General features: G+C 40.8%; 1 protein-coding gene across 2 annotated transcripts; it reads right to left on the bottom strand.

The window, feature by feature from the left end:
* Positions 1 to 4830: 4830 nt before the first annotated feature.
* LOC110499803 (tetraspanin-8) lies at positions 4831 to 13349 on the bottom strand. 2 transcript variants are annotated; one of them, XM_090201125.1, is made up of 9 exons: positions 13221 to 13349; positions 11711 to 11776; positions 11334 to 11447; positions 10970 to 11044; positions 7720 to 7815; positions 6874 to 6972; positions 6400 to 6510; positions 5869 to 5952; positions 4831 to 5432 (listed from the first exon to the last, which is right to left on the bottom strand). In XM_090201125.1, exons 1-9 carry the CDS (start codon positions 13278 to 13280, stop codon positions 5301 to 5303), a joined length of 837 nt encoding a protein of 278 aa, XP_090057251.1. In that variant the 5' UTR covers positions 13281 to 13349; the 3' UTR covers positions 4831 to 5300. The 2 variants fall into 2 exon arrangements, with proteins under 2 accessions (XP_090057251.1, XP_090057252.1); XM_090201126.1 differs by lacking the exon at positions 10970 to 11044.
* Between the last annotated feature and the right edge of the window lie 339 nt (positions 13350 to 13688).

Raw genomic sequence — 13688 nt, 5'->3', positions numbered from 1 at the left:
AAATTATTTTTTTTCCCTCATCAATCTACACACAATACCCCATAATGATAAAGCGAAAACAGGCTTTAATGAAATGTTTTCCAATTTATTAAATTAAAAATAAAATACTGAAATATACAATTTACATAAGTATTCAGACCCTTGACTCAGTTGACCTGTTGCACCCTCGACAACCACTGCGATTATTATTATTTGACCCTGCTGGTCATCTACGAATATTTTAACATCTTGGCCATGTTCTCTTAAACTCTCCACCCGGCACAGCCAGAAGAGGGCTGGCCACCCCTCATAGTTCCTCTCTCGGTTTCTTCCTAGGTTTCTTCCCAGGTTCTGGTCTTTCTAGGGAGTTTTTCCTAGCCACCGTGCTTCTACACCTGCATTGCTTGCTGTTTGGGGTTTTAGGCTGGGTTTCTTACAGCACTTTGAGATATCAGCTGATGTAAGAAGGGATTTATAAATACATGTAATTTACTTTGCTGAACAACCGTTGGCAGCGATTACAGCCTCGAGTCTTCTTGGGTATGACGCTACAAGCTTGGCACATCTGTATTTGGGGAGTTTCTCCCATTCTTCTCTGCAGATCCTCTCAAGTTCTGTCAGGTTGGATGGGGATTGTCTCTGCAGTTATTTTCAAGTCTCTCCAGAGATGGTCAATCGGGTTCAAGTCTGGGCTCTGGCTGGGCCATTCAATGATATTCACAGACTTGTCATGAAGCCACTCCTGCATTGTCTTTGGCTGTGTGCTTAGGGTCATTGTCCTGGTGGAAGGTGAACCTTTGCCCCAGTCTGAGGTCCTTAGTGCTCTGCAGCAGATTTTCATCAACAATCTCTCTGTACCCTCGCTCCTGACTAGTCTCCCATTCCCATTCCCGTTGAAAAACATCCCCACAGAATGATGCTTCACCACCACCATGCTTCACCGTAGGCATGGTGCCAGGTTTCCTTCAAACGTGACTCTAGGCTGTCACGAATATCACCGAAGGTGGCTCCCCTTCCCGTTCGGGTGGCGCTCGGGGCGGTAGTCGTCACCGGTCTACTAACTGCCACCGATCCCTTTTCCCCTTTTCGTTTTGTTTGGTCTAATTGGTTTCACCTGTTCCTTGTTTGGGATTTTGGGTTGGGGTTATTTAAGTTCAGTTAGCCCACCTGTGTTCGGGCTTGTTTGGGATTTTGGGTTGGGGTTATTTAAGTTCAGTTAGCCCACCTGTGTTCGGGCTTGTTTGGGATTTTGGGGTTGGGTTATTTAAGTTCAGTTAGCCCACCTGTGTTCGGGCTTGTTTGGGGTTTTGGGTTGGGGTTATTTAAGTTCAGTTAGCCCGCCTGTGTTCGGGCTTGTTTGGGATTTTGGGTTGGGGTTATTTAAGTTCAGTTAGCCCACCTGTGTTCGGGCTTGTTTGGGGTTTTGGGTTGGGGTTATTTAAGTTCAGTTAGCCCACCTGTGTTCGGGCTTGTTTGGGATTTTGGGTTGGGGTTATTTAAGTTCAGTTAGCCCGCCTGTGTTCGGGCTTGTTTGGGGTTTTGGGGTTGGGGTTATTTAAGTTCAGTTAGCCCACCTGTGTTCGGGCTTGTTTGGGATTTTGGGTTGGGGTTATTTAAGTTCAGTTAGACCACCTGTGTTCGGGCTTGTTTGGGATTTTGGGTTGGGGTTATTTAAGTTCAGTTAGCCCACCTGTGTTCGGGCTTGTTTGGGATTTTGGGTTGGGGTTATTTAAGTTCAGTTAGCCCACCTGTGTTCGGGCTTGTTTGGGATTTTGGGTTGGGGTTATTTAAGTTCAGTTAGCCCGCCTGTGTTCGGGCTTGTTTGGGGTTTTGGGGTTGGGGTTATTTAAGTTCAGTTAGCCCGCCTGTGTTCGGGCTTGTTTGGGATTTTGGGTTGGGGTTATTTAAGTTCAGTTAGCCCACCTGTGTTCGGGCTTGTTTGGGATTTTGGGTTGGGGTTATTTAAGTTCAGTTAGCCCACCTGTGTTCGGGCTTGTTTGGGATTTTGGGTTGGGGTTATTTAAGTTCAGTTAGCCCACCTGTGTTCGGGCTTGTTTGGGATTTTGGGTTGGGGTTATTTAAGTTCAGTTAGCCCACCTGTGTTCGGGCTTGTTTGGGATTTTGGGTTGGGGTTATTTAAGTTCAGTTAGCCCACCTGTGTTCGGGCTTGTTTGGGATTTTGGGTTGGGGTTATTTAAGTTCAGTTAGCCCGCCTGTGTTCGGGCTTGTTTGGGATTTTGGGTTGGGGTTATTTAAGTTCAGTTAGCCCGCCTGTGTTCGGGCTTGTTTGGGGTTTTGGGTTGGGGTTATTTAAGTTCAGTTAGCCCACCTGTGTTCGGGCTTGTTTGGGATTTTGGGTTGGGGTTATTTAAGTTCAGTTAGCCCACCTGTGTTCGGGCTTGTTTGCTGTTTTTGGTCCAGGAGTGTTCCTGTCTTTTGGATTTTCCGCTGTACAGCGTATGTACCAGTGTAGTACATTTTGGATTGTTTTACGCCTGTGTTCGGTGTCACCGTCTTTGTGCGCTGTGATTGTACGGAATAAAGTGTTTTTTACGAATCCTCTGCTCTCTGCGCCTGACTCCACACCCATCACTCTTCGAAGCCTGACATTGGCATTCAGGCCAAAGAGTTCAATCTTGGTTTCGTCAGACCAGAGAACTTGTTTCTCATAGTCAAAAAGTCCTTTAGGTGCCTTTTGGCAAACTCCAAGCGGGCTGTCATGTGCCTTTTACTGAGGAGTGGCTCCTGTCTGGTCACTCTACCATAAAGGTCTGATTGGTGGAGTGCTGCAGAGATGGTTTTCCTTCTGGAAGGTATACAGAGGAACTCTGGAGCTCTGTCCTGAGTGACCAAGGCCCTTGTCCCCCGATTGCTCAGTGTGGCCAGGCGACCAGCTCTAGGAAAAGTCTTGGTGGTCCCAAACTTCTTCCACTTAAGAAAGATGGAGGCCACTGTGTTCTTAGGGAACTTCAATGCTGCAACCATTTTTTGGTACCCTTCCCCAGATCTGTGCCTCGACACAGTCCTGTCTCGGAGCTCTGCGGACAATTCCTTCGACCTCACGGCTTGGTTTTATTGCTCTGATATGCACTGTCAACTGCAAAAATATCGAAAAACCTGTTTTCGCTTTGCCATTATGGGTTATTGAATGGAAGAAAACATCTATTTAGTCCACTTTAGAATAAGGCTGTAACAGAACAAAGTGTGTAAAAAGTCAAGGGGTCGTACTACTTTCTGAATGCACATGTACAATTTGTTTTAATAATAATGTTCTCCGTTTTGCTCTATAACCCCCACAAGCATCTTGAGACTCGTCTGCAGTTGGTAGAATCCGATCTGCCAACTTCGTTCTGTAGTGTCCGAACAGTTTGGGCTACACACTACACACTATTTGTTGAAAGGTGAGACTCTCATGAACACATACATGTTGGTTGTTTTGCTCTAGGATGCCCACAGGCCTCAAGAGACTTGTCTGAAGGTCCCCGGTAGAGTACTGTATATATGGAGACAGTTTAGTGCCAAAAATAGGGGATTAAATAATGCTGAAATAAGTATAGTAACATAACATACCCAAACATATTCCCCATTCTTAGGAAAAGGATGTAATGATGAAGTCTACGTGGTGTAGGTATTTTACAATCAGAGGAGGTTGGTGGCACCTTAATTGGGGAGGACGGGTTTGTGGTAATGGCTGGAGTGGAATAGGTGGAATGGTATCAAATACATGAAATACATGGTTTCCATGTGTTGGATGCCATTCCATTAGTTTTCATAATTACTGTGTAAGTCTACGGAGAGGAGTGAGAACCATGAGCCTCCTAGGTTTTGTGTTGAAGTCAATGTACCCAGAGGAGGACAGAAGCTTTGACCAGGTTCCAGTGAAGCAATGATAATAACAGTCCACAACAACATACCCAAGAGTTTCCTGGTTAGCAAGGGGAAGTCAGTGTTTCATTTCATTGTGTATTAGAAACACACTTTGATATCGTTGTGAGGGGATTTCACCAGTGGTTGAATGGGGATTTGGGCTTCCAGGGAAAATGTTGTTCGATGTTGCAAAAGTAACCAAGTGAGGCGGAACTTAGCGAAGGGTCAAATATGTGAGGCTTATTTGATCTAATAGTTCCGTGATGTTTAGGCTGTTACAAATGTACATAAGTGGATGCAAGTTACATTCTGGCAACTTTGAGAAAAATCACATAGTTGTGTATCTGCCCTCTCATTGGCTAGAATGTTACAACCTGATCTCGCCTGCCTTTGATCATTGAGGAGATGGATTTCCATTGTTAGAGCGGTCACTATCTAGTCAATATAATAGATAAACATTGGTCTGGTGCTGTGTTTACGTATGCATGCTATTTACGTGGAAAAGAGGCCTAGTGCAGGATCTGATAGGGCCAAGTAGTGGAATAGTGGTGAGGTTTTAATGGGTGTAGGATCTGATAGGGCCAAGTAGTGGAATAGTGGGGAGGTTTTAATGGGTGTTGCATCTGATAGGGCCAAGTAGTGGAATAGTGGGGAGGTTTTAATGGGTGTAGGATCTGATAGGGCCAAGTAGTGGAATAGTGGTGAGGTTTTAATGGGTGTAGAATCTGATAGGGCCAAGTAGACTGAAAAGAGGAAGAGAGAGGAGAATGAGAGGAGAGAGCAAGTGGAAAAGAGGAAGAAAGAGGAGGAGGAGAGGAGAGAGCAGGTGGAAAAGAGGAAGAGAGGAGGAGAGGAGAGAGGAAGAGAGAGGAGGATGAGAGTAGAGAGCAGGAGGAAAAGACAAAGGCAGAAAATAAAATAAGGATGGGGAGAGGACAAAGGTCATTGGAAGAAATGGTTGTCGAATAAAGAAGGACCATAATGTTAAAAGATGCATGTCCCTTTATTCAAGACACTGTAACCAACACTGAGGCACTACAATGGTTAAATGGTTAAACAGTTGAACAGTAATACTTTGGACAACACAGTAGAGATGTCTAATGTCTAATAATGTCCCGAGTTGTCCTTTCATGTGTGTTATGAGTATGTACATAATATGAGTGCATTGCTAACCTGATCCCAGACCTGTTTGTGGTCTTGCCAATGCCAACGGTCGTTCTGCCCCTGAACAAGGCAGTTTAACCCACTGTTCCCCGGTAGGCCGTCATTGTAAATAAGAGGTTGTTCGTAACTGACTTGCCTAGTTAAATAAAGACCATCGTGGCAGTCTGTCATTGCCAAGTCAACACTGTCTTGTTTGGCTTGACACAAATGAGTGACAGGAGTTGTCATGATGGCACAAACAGACTGGCACTCAGACTAGTGCATTGAGTCTCCTTCATAAGAGGACCATTTCATGTCAGACACTCTGCTGTGTCACACAGCTCTCTGTATTGAGGTGGTTGAGAGGTGAAGATCACAGGTGGCACATCAACCTTTCTTCTCATCTGGCAGAGTATTGTGATGGCCAGGACAACTCCAACATCCTGAGGACCAGACACACAGTAACGGTTCAGTCAGGATTGATGGAGCAGGTGACCAGATGCTGAGTGTGATAGATGATGGTTCAATCTAATAGGCCTACGTGAAAATACGGTGAAAATCACTATGGTACAGTGTTGGGGTCAATTCATCCATCCTTCAGTTAGCATCCTGACTTTCAGATGTTTTAATTGTTCTTGTTTACTTGTATGTACTGTGTACTGCAATTCAGCTTTTAGCTGCCACATCGGTAATAATTATAATAAACAAATACTACTAAAGTTTTCAATTCAGGTACTTGAAATTCACTTCCTGAATTGAAAAATACATATGAAAAACGACAGACAATTTTCAATTTGGGAATTGACTTTCTATTTATTGAATTTAAAAAACTGAATGGACCCCAACCCTGAAATGGTGAAATAGTACAGAAATACATACCCATAATGCTGTCAGTGCTACTAATGTTCCTATCATCAGGCTGATTGCATAGCCCATGAAAGAGATCAGGATGGGAAGACATGGCTGAAAATGAAAAATAAAGAGTTTGTAAAAAACAAGAGTATCCACTCTGTACTATATCAGAACTTGAACATATAGCTGTTTATTGTATCAATGAGCACTGCAAGACATTTTGAGCAAAATTAAAAACTTTTTAGTTGCACCTTCTTGACAGCAGAGAGAACATTTTTTTTAATTTTAGAGTTCATTTCGTGCAATTCTACACATTTTGACATGGGGTGGTGAGAAATGTATGCAGTTTTTAATATGACATGAGAGTGAGACTGACTAACAACATCATTGGGGACCTCATGGGCGGTAATTCGACCACGATAACAGGTTTAGATAGCTGACCGGTAAACAAATTTAGCCATCTAAAAGATATTATCTGACATGGCCTAGTTGATCTGACGGCCTTCACAATGGCCGCCAGTTGCCCATCCCTGGTGTAGTGGAATGACATGATTTTACCTCTTTATATACCAGCATGTGTTCATCCATTAATCCCTTGTGGTCATCATCCTCAGACATATCACTGTTGGGATAGTGAATAACAAATCTTGTATTGTTACCAGGAGCAACCTGAAATAGAATGTGAGATGGTTTAAAACAGTGCTTTACTTTAGCTGCATGATTTCTTACTAGGCTACAGCATGGCAGCCATTATGTGTCTGGTCCAAATGTGTTCTATGGTATTTGTTGGTCTTTTAGAGTATTGTCATGTACATCTTCCTCAGTTTATTTATGGTTGTCTTGTCACTGTCCTCATCATCTGTTTTGTATTATTTTTTAAAATAAAAAATGTATTGCTCTTACCGAAAGACAAGAGATTTCCACTTTCATATTTGAGTGATAATTTATTTAACAGACGGACACATTGAAACCCATCCTCCTCATCATACACATAACAACAGCAACAAGTTAACTTATTTAACACAGACTCACACATTTAAAGTCTGTTGAGTCCTCATCAGAACAGAGACAGGAGAGGGGGATGTCTGTGCCCCAGTCTTGGTAGCCTTGTACGAGCCCACAGCATTTTAACTGAAAGTGAAGGAAACAGAACAACAGACATTTTAAAAACATGATTTACCAGGTATAGTTAAGGCCTAGTCCTGAAAGAACCCTTTATGGAGAAATCTCCAATGAAAGTGTTTTTAGTCCAGGCCTTGATTTACATAATATGGAAAACTGGTCCTAAAGACACACACACATTGAAACAGCACTCTGGGACTTTGAATTGGCACCCTGGGACTTTGAATTGGCACCCTGGGACTGTGAATTGGCACTCTGGGACTGTGAATTGGCACTCTGGGACTTTAAATTGGCACTCTGGGACTGTGACTTGGCACCCTGGGACTTTGAATTGGCACTCTGGGACTGTGAATTGGCACCCTGGGACTTTGAATTGGCACTCTGGGACTGTGAATTGGCACTCTGGGACTGTGAATTGGCACCCTGGGACTGTGAATTGGCACCCTGGGACTGTGAATTGGCACTCTGGGACTGTGAATTGGCACTCTGGGGCATTGAATTGGCACTCTGGGACTGTGAATTGGCACTCTGGGACTGTGAATTGGCACTCTGGGACTGTGAATTGGCACTCTGGGACATTGAATTGGCACTCTGGGACTGTGAATTTGCACTCTGGGACATTGAATTGGCACCCTGGGACATTGAATCGGCACCCTGGGACATTGAATTGGCACCCTGGGACATTGAATTGGCACCCTGGGACTTTGAATCGGCACAAGCAGAGACCATAAGAAGCATTAAATGAAGGTGACTTACGTTAGTCTGCATGTTGTATAGCCCTTCTAAATCAGTTTGATTCGCTCCACTCAGAGGCATCATCGCTAGATGTTCCTCTCTGGTTAACTCCTCCATCTTGAAATGAATCAAGTTTACATTCAGTGTTATAGTCACAGCTGAAACCTATAATCAGCTCTGAATTTTGAAAAGGACAGATACAGTACATTGAATTATCAAGAATCAGATGCATTGCACCATCATACAATAACTTCTCAAATATATTTTTACCAGAACAGCAAATAAACATTGCCTCAAGGTTGAATGAAAGTCACAGCCATGTATATCCCCCCAAGCAGATATCTCGAAGGCCCTGAAAGAACTACAGGTTGACTGATTATGATTTTTCAACACCGATACCGATAATTGGAGGACCAAAAAAAGCCAATACCGATTAATCGGACGATTTTTATATATATATATTTGTAATAATGACAATTACAACAATACTGAATGAACACTTTTATTTTAACTTAACATAATACATAAGTAAAATCAATTTAGTCTCGAATAGATAATGAAACATGTTCAATTTGGTTTAAATAATGCAAAAACAAAGTGTTGGAGAAGAAAGTAAAAGTGCAATATGTGCCATGTAAGAAAGCTAACGTTTAAGTTCCTTGCTCAGAACATGAGAGCATATGAAAGCTGGTGGTTCCTTTTAACATGAGTCTTCAATATTCCCAGGTAAGAAGTTTTAGGTTGCAGTTATTATAGGAATTATAGGACTATTTCCCTCTATACCATTTGTATTTCATTAACCTTTGACTATTGGATGTTCTAATAGGCACTATAGTATTGCCAGCCTGATCTCGGGAGTTGATAGGCTTGAAGTCATAAACAGCTCAATGCTTGAAGCACAGCGAAGAGCTGCTGGCAAACGCAGGAAAGTGCTATTTGAATGAATGCTTAGGAGCCTGCTGCTGCCTACCACCGCTCAGTCAAACTGCTCTATCAAATATAAAACCATAGACTTAATTATAATATAAGAAACACACAGAAATACGAGCCTTAGGTAATTAATGGTAAAATCCGGAAATTATAATTTAGAAAACAAAACGTTTATTCTTTCAGTGAAATACGGAACCGTTCCATATTTCATCTAATGGGTGGCATCCATAAGTCTAAATATTGCTGTTACATTGCACAACCTTCAATGTTATGTCATAATTATGTAAAATTCTGGCAAATTAATTACGGTCTTTGTTACTAAGAAATGGTCTTCACACAGTTCACAACGATCCAGGCAGCCCAAACTGCTGCATATACCCTGACTCTGCTTGCACAGAACGCAAGAGAAGTGACACAATTTCACACCCTATTAAGACAGTTTATGTAAGTGTTTCCTTTATTTTGACAGTTACCTGTGTATATATATATATATATATATATAGACTACTGTACCTCGTGTTTCCTTTATTTTGACAGTTACCTGTGTGTGTGTATATATGTATATATATATATATATAGACTACTGTAGCTCGTGTTTGCTTTATTTTGACAGTTACCTGTGTATATATATATATATATACAGTGCCTTCCGAAAGTATTCGGCCCCCTTGAACTTTGCGACTTTTTGCCACATTTCAGGCTTCAAACATAAGATATAAAACTGTATTTTTTTGTGAAGAATCAACAAGTGGGACTCAATCATGAAGTGGAATGACATTTATTGGATATTTCGAACTTTTTTAACAAATCAAAAATGGAAAAATTGGGCGTGCAAAATTATTCAGCCCCCTTAAGTTAATACTTTGTAGCGCCACCTTTTGCTGCGATTACAGCTGTAAGTCGCTTGGGGTATGTCTCTATCAGTTTTGCACATCGAGAGACTGAAATTTTTTCCCATTCCTCCTTGCAAAACAGCTCGAGCTCAGTGAGGTTGGATGGAGAGCATTTGTGAACAGCAGTTTTCAGTTCTTTCCACAGATTCTCGATTGGATTCAGGTCTGGACTTTGACTTGGCCATTCTAACACCTGGATATGTTTATTTTTGAACCATTCCATTGTAGATTTTGCTTTATGTTTTGGATCATTGTCTTGTTGGCAGACAAATCTCCGTCCCAGTCTCAGGTCTTTTGCAGACTCCATCAGGTTTTCTTCCAGAATGGTCCTGTATTTGGCTCCATCCATCTTCCCATCAATTTTAACCATCTTCCCTGTCCCTGCTGAAGAAAAGCAGGCCCAAACCATGATGCTGCCACCACCATGTTTGACAGTGGGGATGGTGTGTTCAGCTGTGTTGCTTTTACGCCAAACATAACGTTTTGCATTGTTGCCAAAAAGTTCCATTTTGGTTTCATCTGACCAGAGCACCTTCTTCCACACGTTTGGTGTGTCTCCCAGGTGGCTTGTGGCAAACTTTAAACAACACTTTTTATGGATATCTTTAAGAAATGGCTTTCTTCTTGCCACTCTTCCATAAAGGCCAGATTTGTGCAATATACGACTGATTGTTGTCCTATGGACAGAGTCTCCCACCTCAGCTGTAGATCTCTGCAGTTCATCCAGAGTGATCATGGGCCTCTTGGCTGCATCTCTGATCAGTCTTCTCCTTGTATGAGCTGAAAGTTTAGAGGGACGGCCAGGTCTTGGTAGATTTGCAGTGGTCTGATACTCCTTCCATTTCAATATTATCGCTTGCACAGTGCTCCTTGGGATGTTTAAAGCTTGGGAAATCTTTTTGTATCCAAATCCGGCTTTAAACTTCTTCACAACAGTATCTCGGACCTGCCTGGTGTGTTCCTTGTTCTTCATGATGCTCTCTGCGCTTTTAACGGACCTCTGAGACTATCACAGTGCAGGTGCATTTATACGGAGACTTGATTACACACAGGTGGATTGTATTTATCATCATTAGTCATTTAGGTCAACATTGGATCATTCAGAGATCCTCACTGAACTTCTGGAGAGAGTTTGCTGCACTGAAAGTAAAGGGGCTGAATAATTTTGCACGCCCAATTTTTCAGTTTTTCATTTGTTAAAAAAAGTTTGAAATATCCAATAAATGTCGTTCCACTTCATGATTGTGTCCCACTTGTTGTTGATTCTTCACAAAAAAATACAGTTTTATATCTTTATGTTTGAAGCCTGAAATGTGGCAAAAGGTCGCAAAGGGGGCCGAATACTTTCGCAAGGCACTATATATATATATATATATATATATATATATATATATATATATATATATATATATATATATATATATATATATATATATAGACTACTGTACCTCGTGTTTGCTTTGATATCCATTCACGCACTCCACAAACAGGTATAGGCTGGCCAGTGACATACCTACAGAAAACTACACACACATACAGGGGTTGTCAAGCAAAATCAATACTTAAGGTTCATTCAAACTTATCACGCTTTTTGGGAAACATGTCATGGGGAAAGTGTTGACTGGTTTCAGTTGAGTTGTATGGCATGCCATTACCTATCAGAAAGGAACAGTTTGCAGCAGAGAAGTCAAGCCGGTAGCCAGATCCCAGATCTGTTTGTGCTATATAGCCAACACTTATGATAATTATCCAAGACAAACCAACAGATCTGGAATCAGGCTAACACTTTGGAACAGGTCTCGGCAGGCTTACCAGAACCACAGTCCATTTCTTCTCCTTGCGAGCGCCATAGACCCCAAAGATTGACAGGACCAGGGTTGCTGCTTCTAGGACATACATAACTACTATACCTGGCAGAATCTCTATCTGTGAATAGGAAGACAAGCCAGACTAATGATATGGCAACTGTGGGTTTATAATCATAATATTACAATGATGCTGATGGATTCTAGCCTGGTCTCAGATCTGTATAGCCAACTCCAATGGTTGTTGTCATGCTAAACACTGTAGGAGTTGGAAAGACAGCACAAACAGATCTGGGACCAAGCTAGATGGACACAGCATTATTATAATGAAATCGATATGATATAATTAGTAAATGTAATAGGAGCTATAAAAATAACAATTACTTCTTCTGATTGGTGGAAGTGCCCATGTCCAAATAATGTGATGGCCAGCAAGAGGGTGCTGATGATCTGAAGAGAATACAACACATGATACAATCATTACAATGTACAGGGTATTATACTGAGAATTCTACTGATAATGCACAGTAAAGGTTGATACAGTCATTACAATGTACAGGGTATTATACTGGGAATTCTACTGATAATGCACAGTAAAGGTTGATACAATCATTACAATGTACAGGGTATTATACTGGGAATTCTACTGATAATGCACAGTAAAGGTTGATACAATCATTACAATGTACAGGGTATTATACTGGGAATTCTACTGATAATGCACAGTAAAGGTTGATACAGTCATTACAATGTACAGGGTATTATACTGGGAATTCTACTGATAATGCACAGTAAAGGTTGATACAATCATTACAATGTACAGGGTATTATTCTGAGAATTCTACTGATAATGCACAGTAAAGGTAGATACAATCATTACAATGTACAGGGTATTATACTGAGAATTCTACAGATAATGCACAGTAAAGGTTGATACAATCATTACAATGTACAGGGTATTATTCTGAGAATTCTACTGATAATGCACAGTAAAGGTTGATACAATCATTACAATGTACAGGGTATTATACTGAGAATTCTACTGATAATGCACAGTAAAGGTTGATACAATCATTACAATGTACAGGGTATTATACTGGGAATTCTACTGATAATGCACAGTAAAGGTAGATACAATCATTACAATGTACAGGGTATTATACTGGGAATTCTACTGATAATGCACAGTAAAGGTTGATACAGCCATTACAATGTACAGGGTATTATTCTGAGAATTCTACTGATAATGCACAGTAAAGGTTGATACAGTCATTTGTTTCAGAGGAGTTGAGGGATCCATTTCTTCATAACTTCAATAATGTATTTGACCAACGCCATCTACAAATGGTTTGTAAGCAGACAGTAAATTGTATTTACATATATTATATCTAGACTAAGAAATAGACTAAGAAATTATACATTATTAAGAAAGGAATAGCTGAAATATTTACTTAGTCAGCTGTTTATAAAAATCTAATATCAGTTATTGACTATCCTAATATTCTGACAAAAACGTGATAACTAAGGTCAGTAGGCCTATTTGAAGATGAGAATAAACATAACTCATGACTTTAAAACATTTAGCAGCGCGAGGATTATACTGATCAAAACCCAGTAGCCTAATTGCAACATTAAATGCATTTCTATTTCATTTGAGTGCTTCTTTCAATACCGGTCCATAGAACAACTTGCTCATTAGTGATGATGAAAGCGGCACCACTCTTTATTCCGTCGCGTGTAAACTGCAACTCTCACTACTTGCGTTGAAGTAAATATAAATAAATAACCGGCAATAATTACAAAACATTTGCCTGTATTAAAAAACGTTGCTCCTACAAAAAATTGATTTATCAACTCGAATATTAACAGGCCAAAATACTGGACGATAACTTACCCCGATCAAGACACAGATGAAAATGAACGTCCGTTTTACGCAGATATGTATTCTTCCCATTTCTATATTTGGTTATAATAAGCAGTTCACTTCAGAGTTGTTCTTGCTGAAGCCCAAGATCTTTATGTCCAGAAAATAGATTGTCCGATTCCTTTAACCTTTCTGATCTCCCCATCCCGGATCCGGGTTCGTGAATACAGACTCAAGCTCATTACCATAACGCAACGTTAACTATTCATGAAAATCGCAAATGAAATGAAATAAATATGCTAGCTCTCAAGCTTAGCCTTTTGTTAACAACACTGTCATCTCAGATTTTCAAAATATGCTTCTCAACCATTGCAAAACAATCATTTGTGTAACAGTATTGATGGCTAACGTAGCATTTAGCATTAGCATTCAGCTGGCAACATTTACACAAAAAAACAGAAAAGCATTCAAAAAAATCATTTACCTTTGAAGAACTTC

Source organism: Oncorhynchus mykiss, chromosome 15, assembly GCF_057628025.1.
Source record: "Oncorhynchus mykiss isolate SJ-2025 chromosome 15, ASM5762802v1, whole genome shotgun sequence".
In the NCBI taxonomy this organism is placed as follows: domain Eukaryota; kingdom Metazoa; phylum Chordata; class Actinopteri; order Salmoniformes; family Salmonidae; genus Oncorhynchus; species Oncorhynchus mykiss.
The sequence above is the reverse complement of the archived record's forward strand: the minus strand, read 5'-3'. Positions and strand labels throughout refer to the sequence as shown.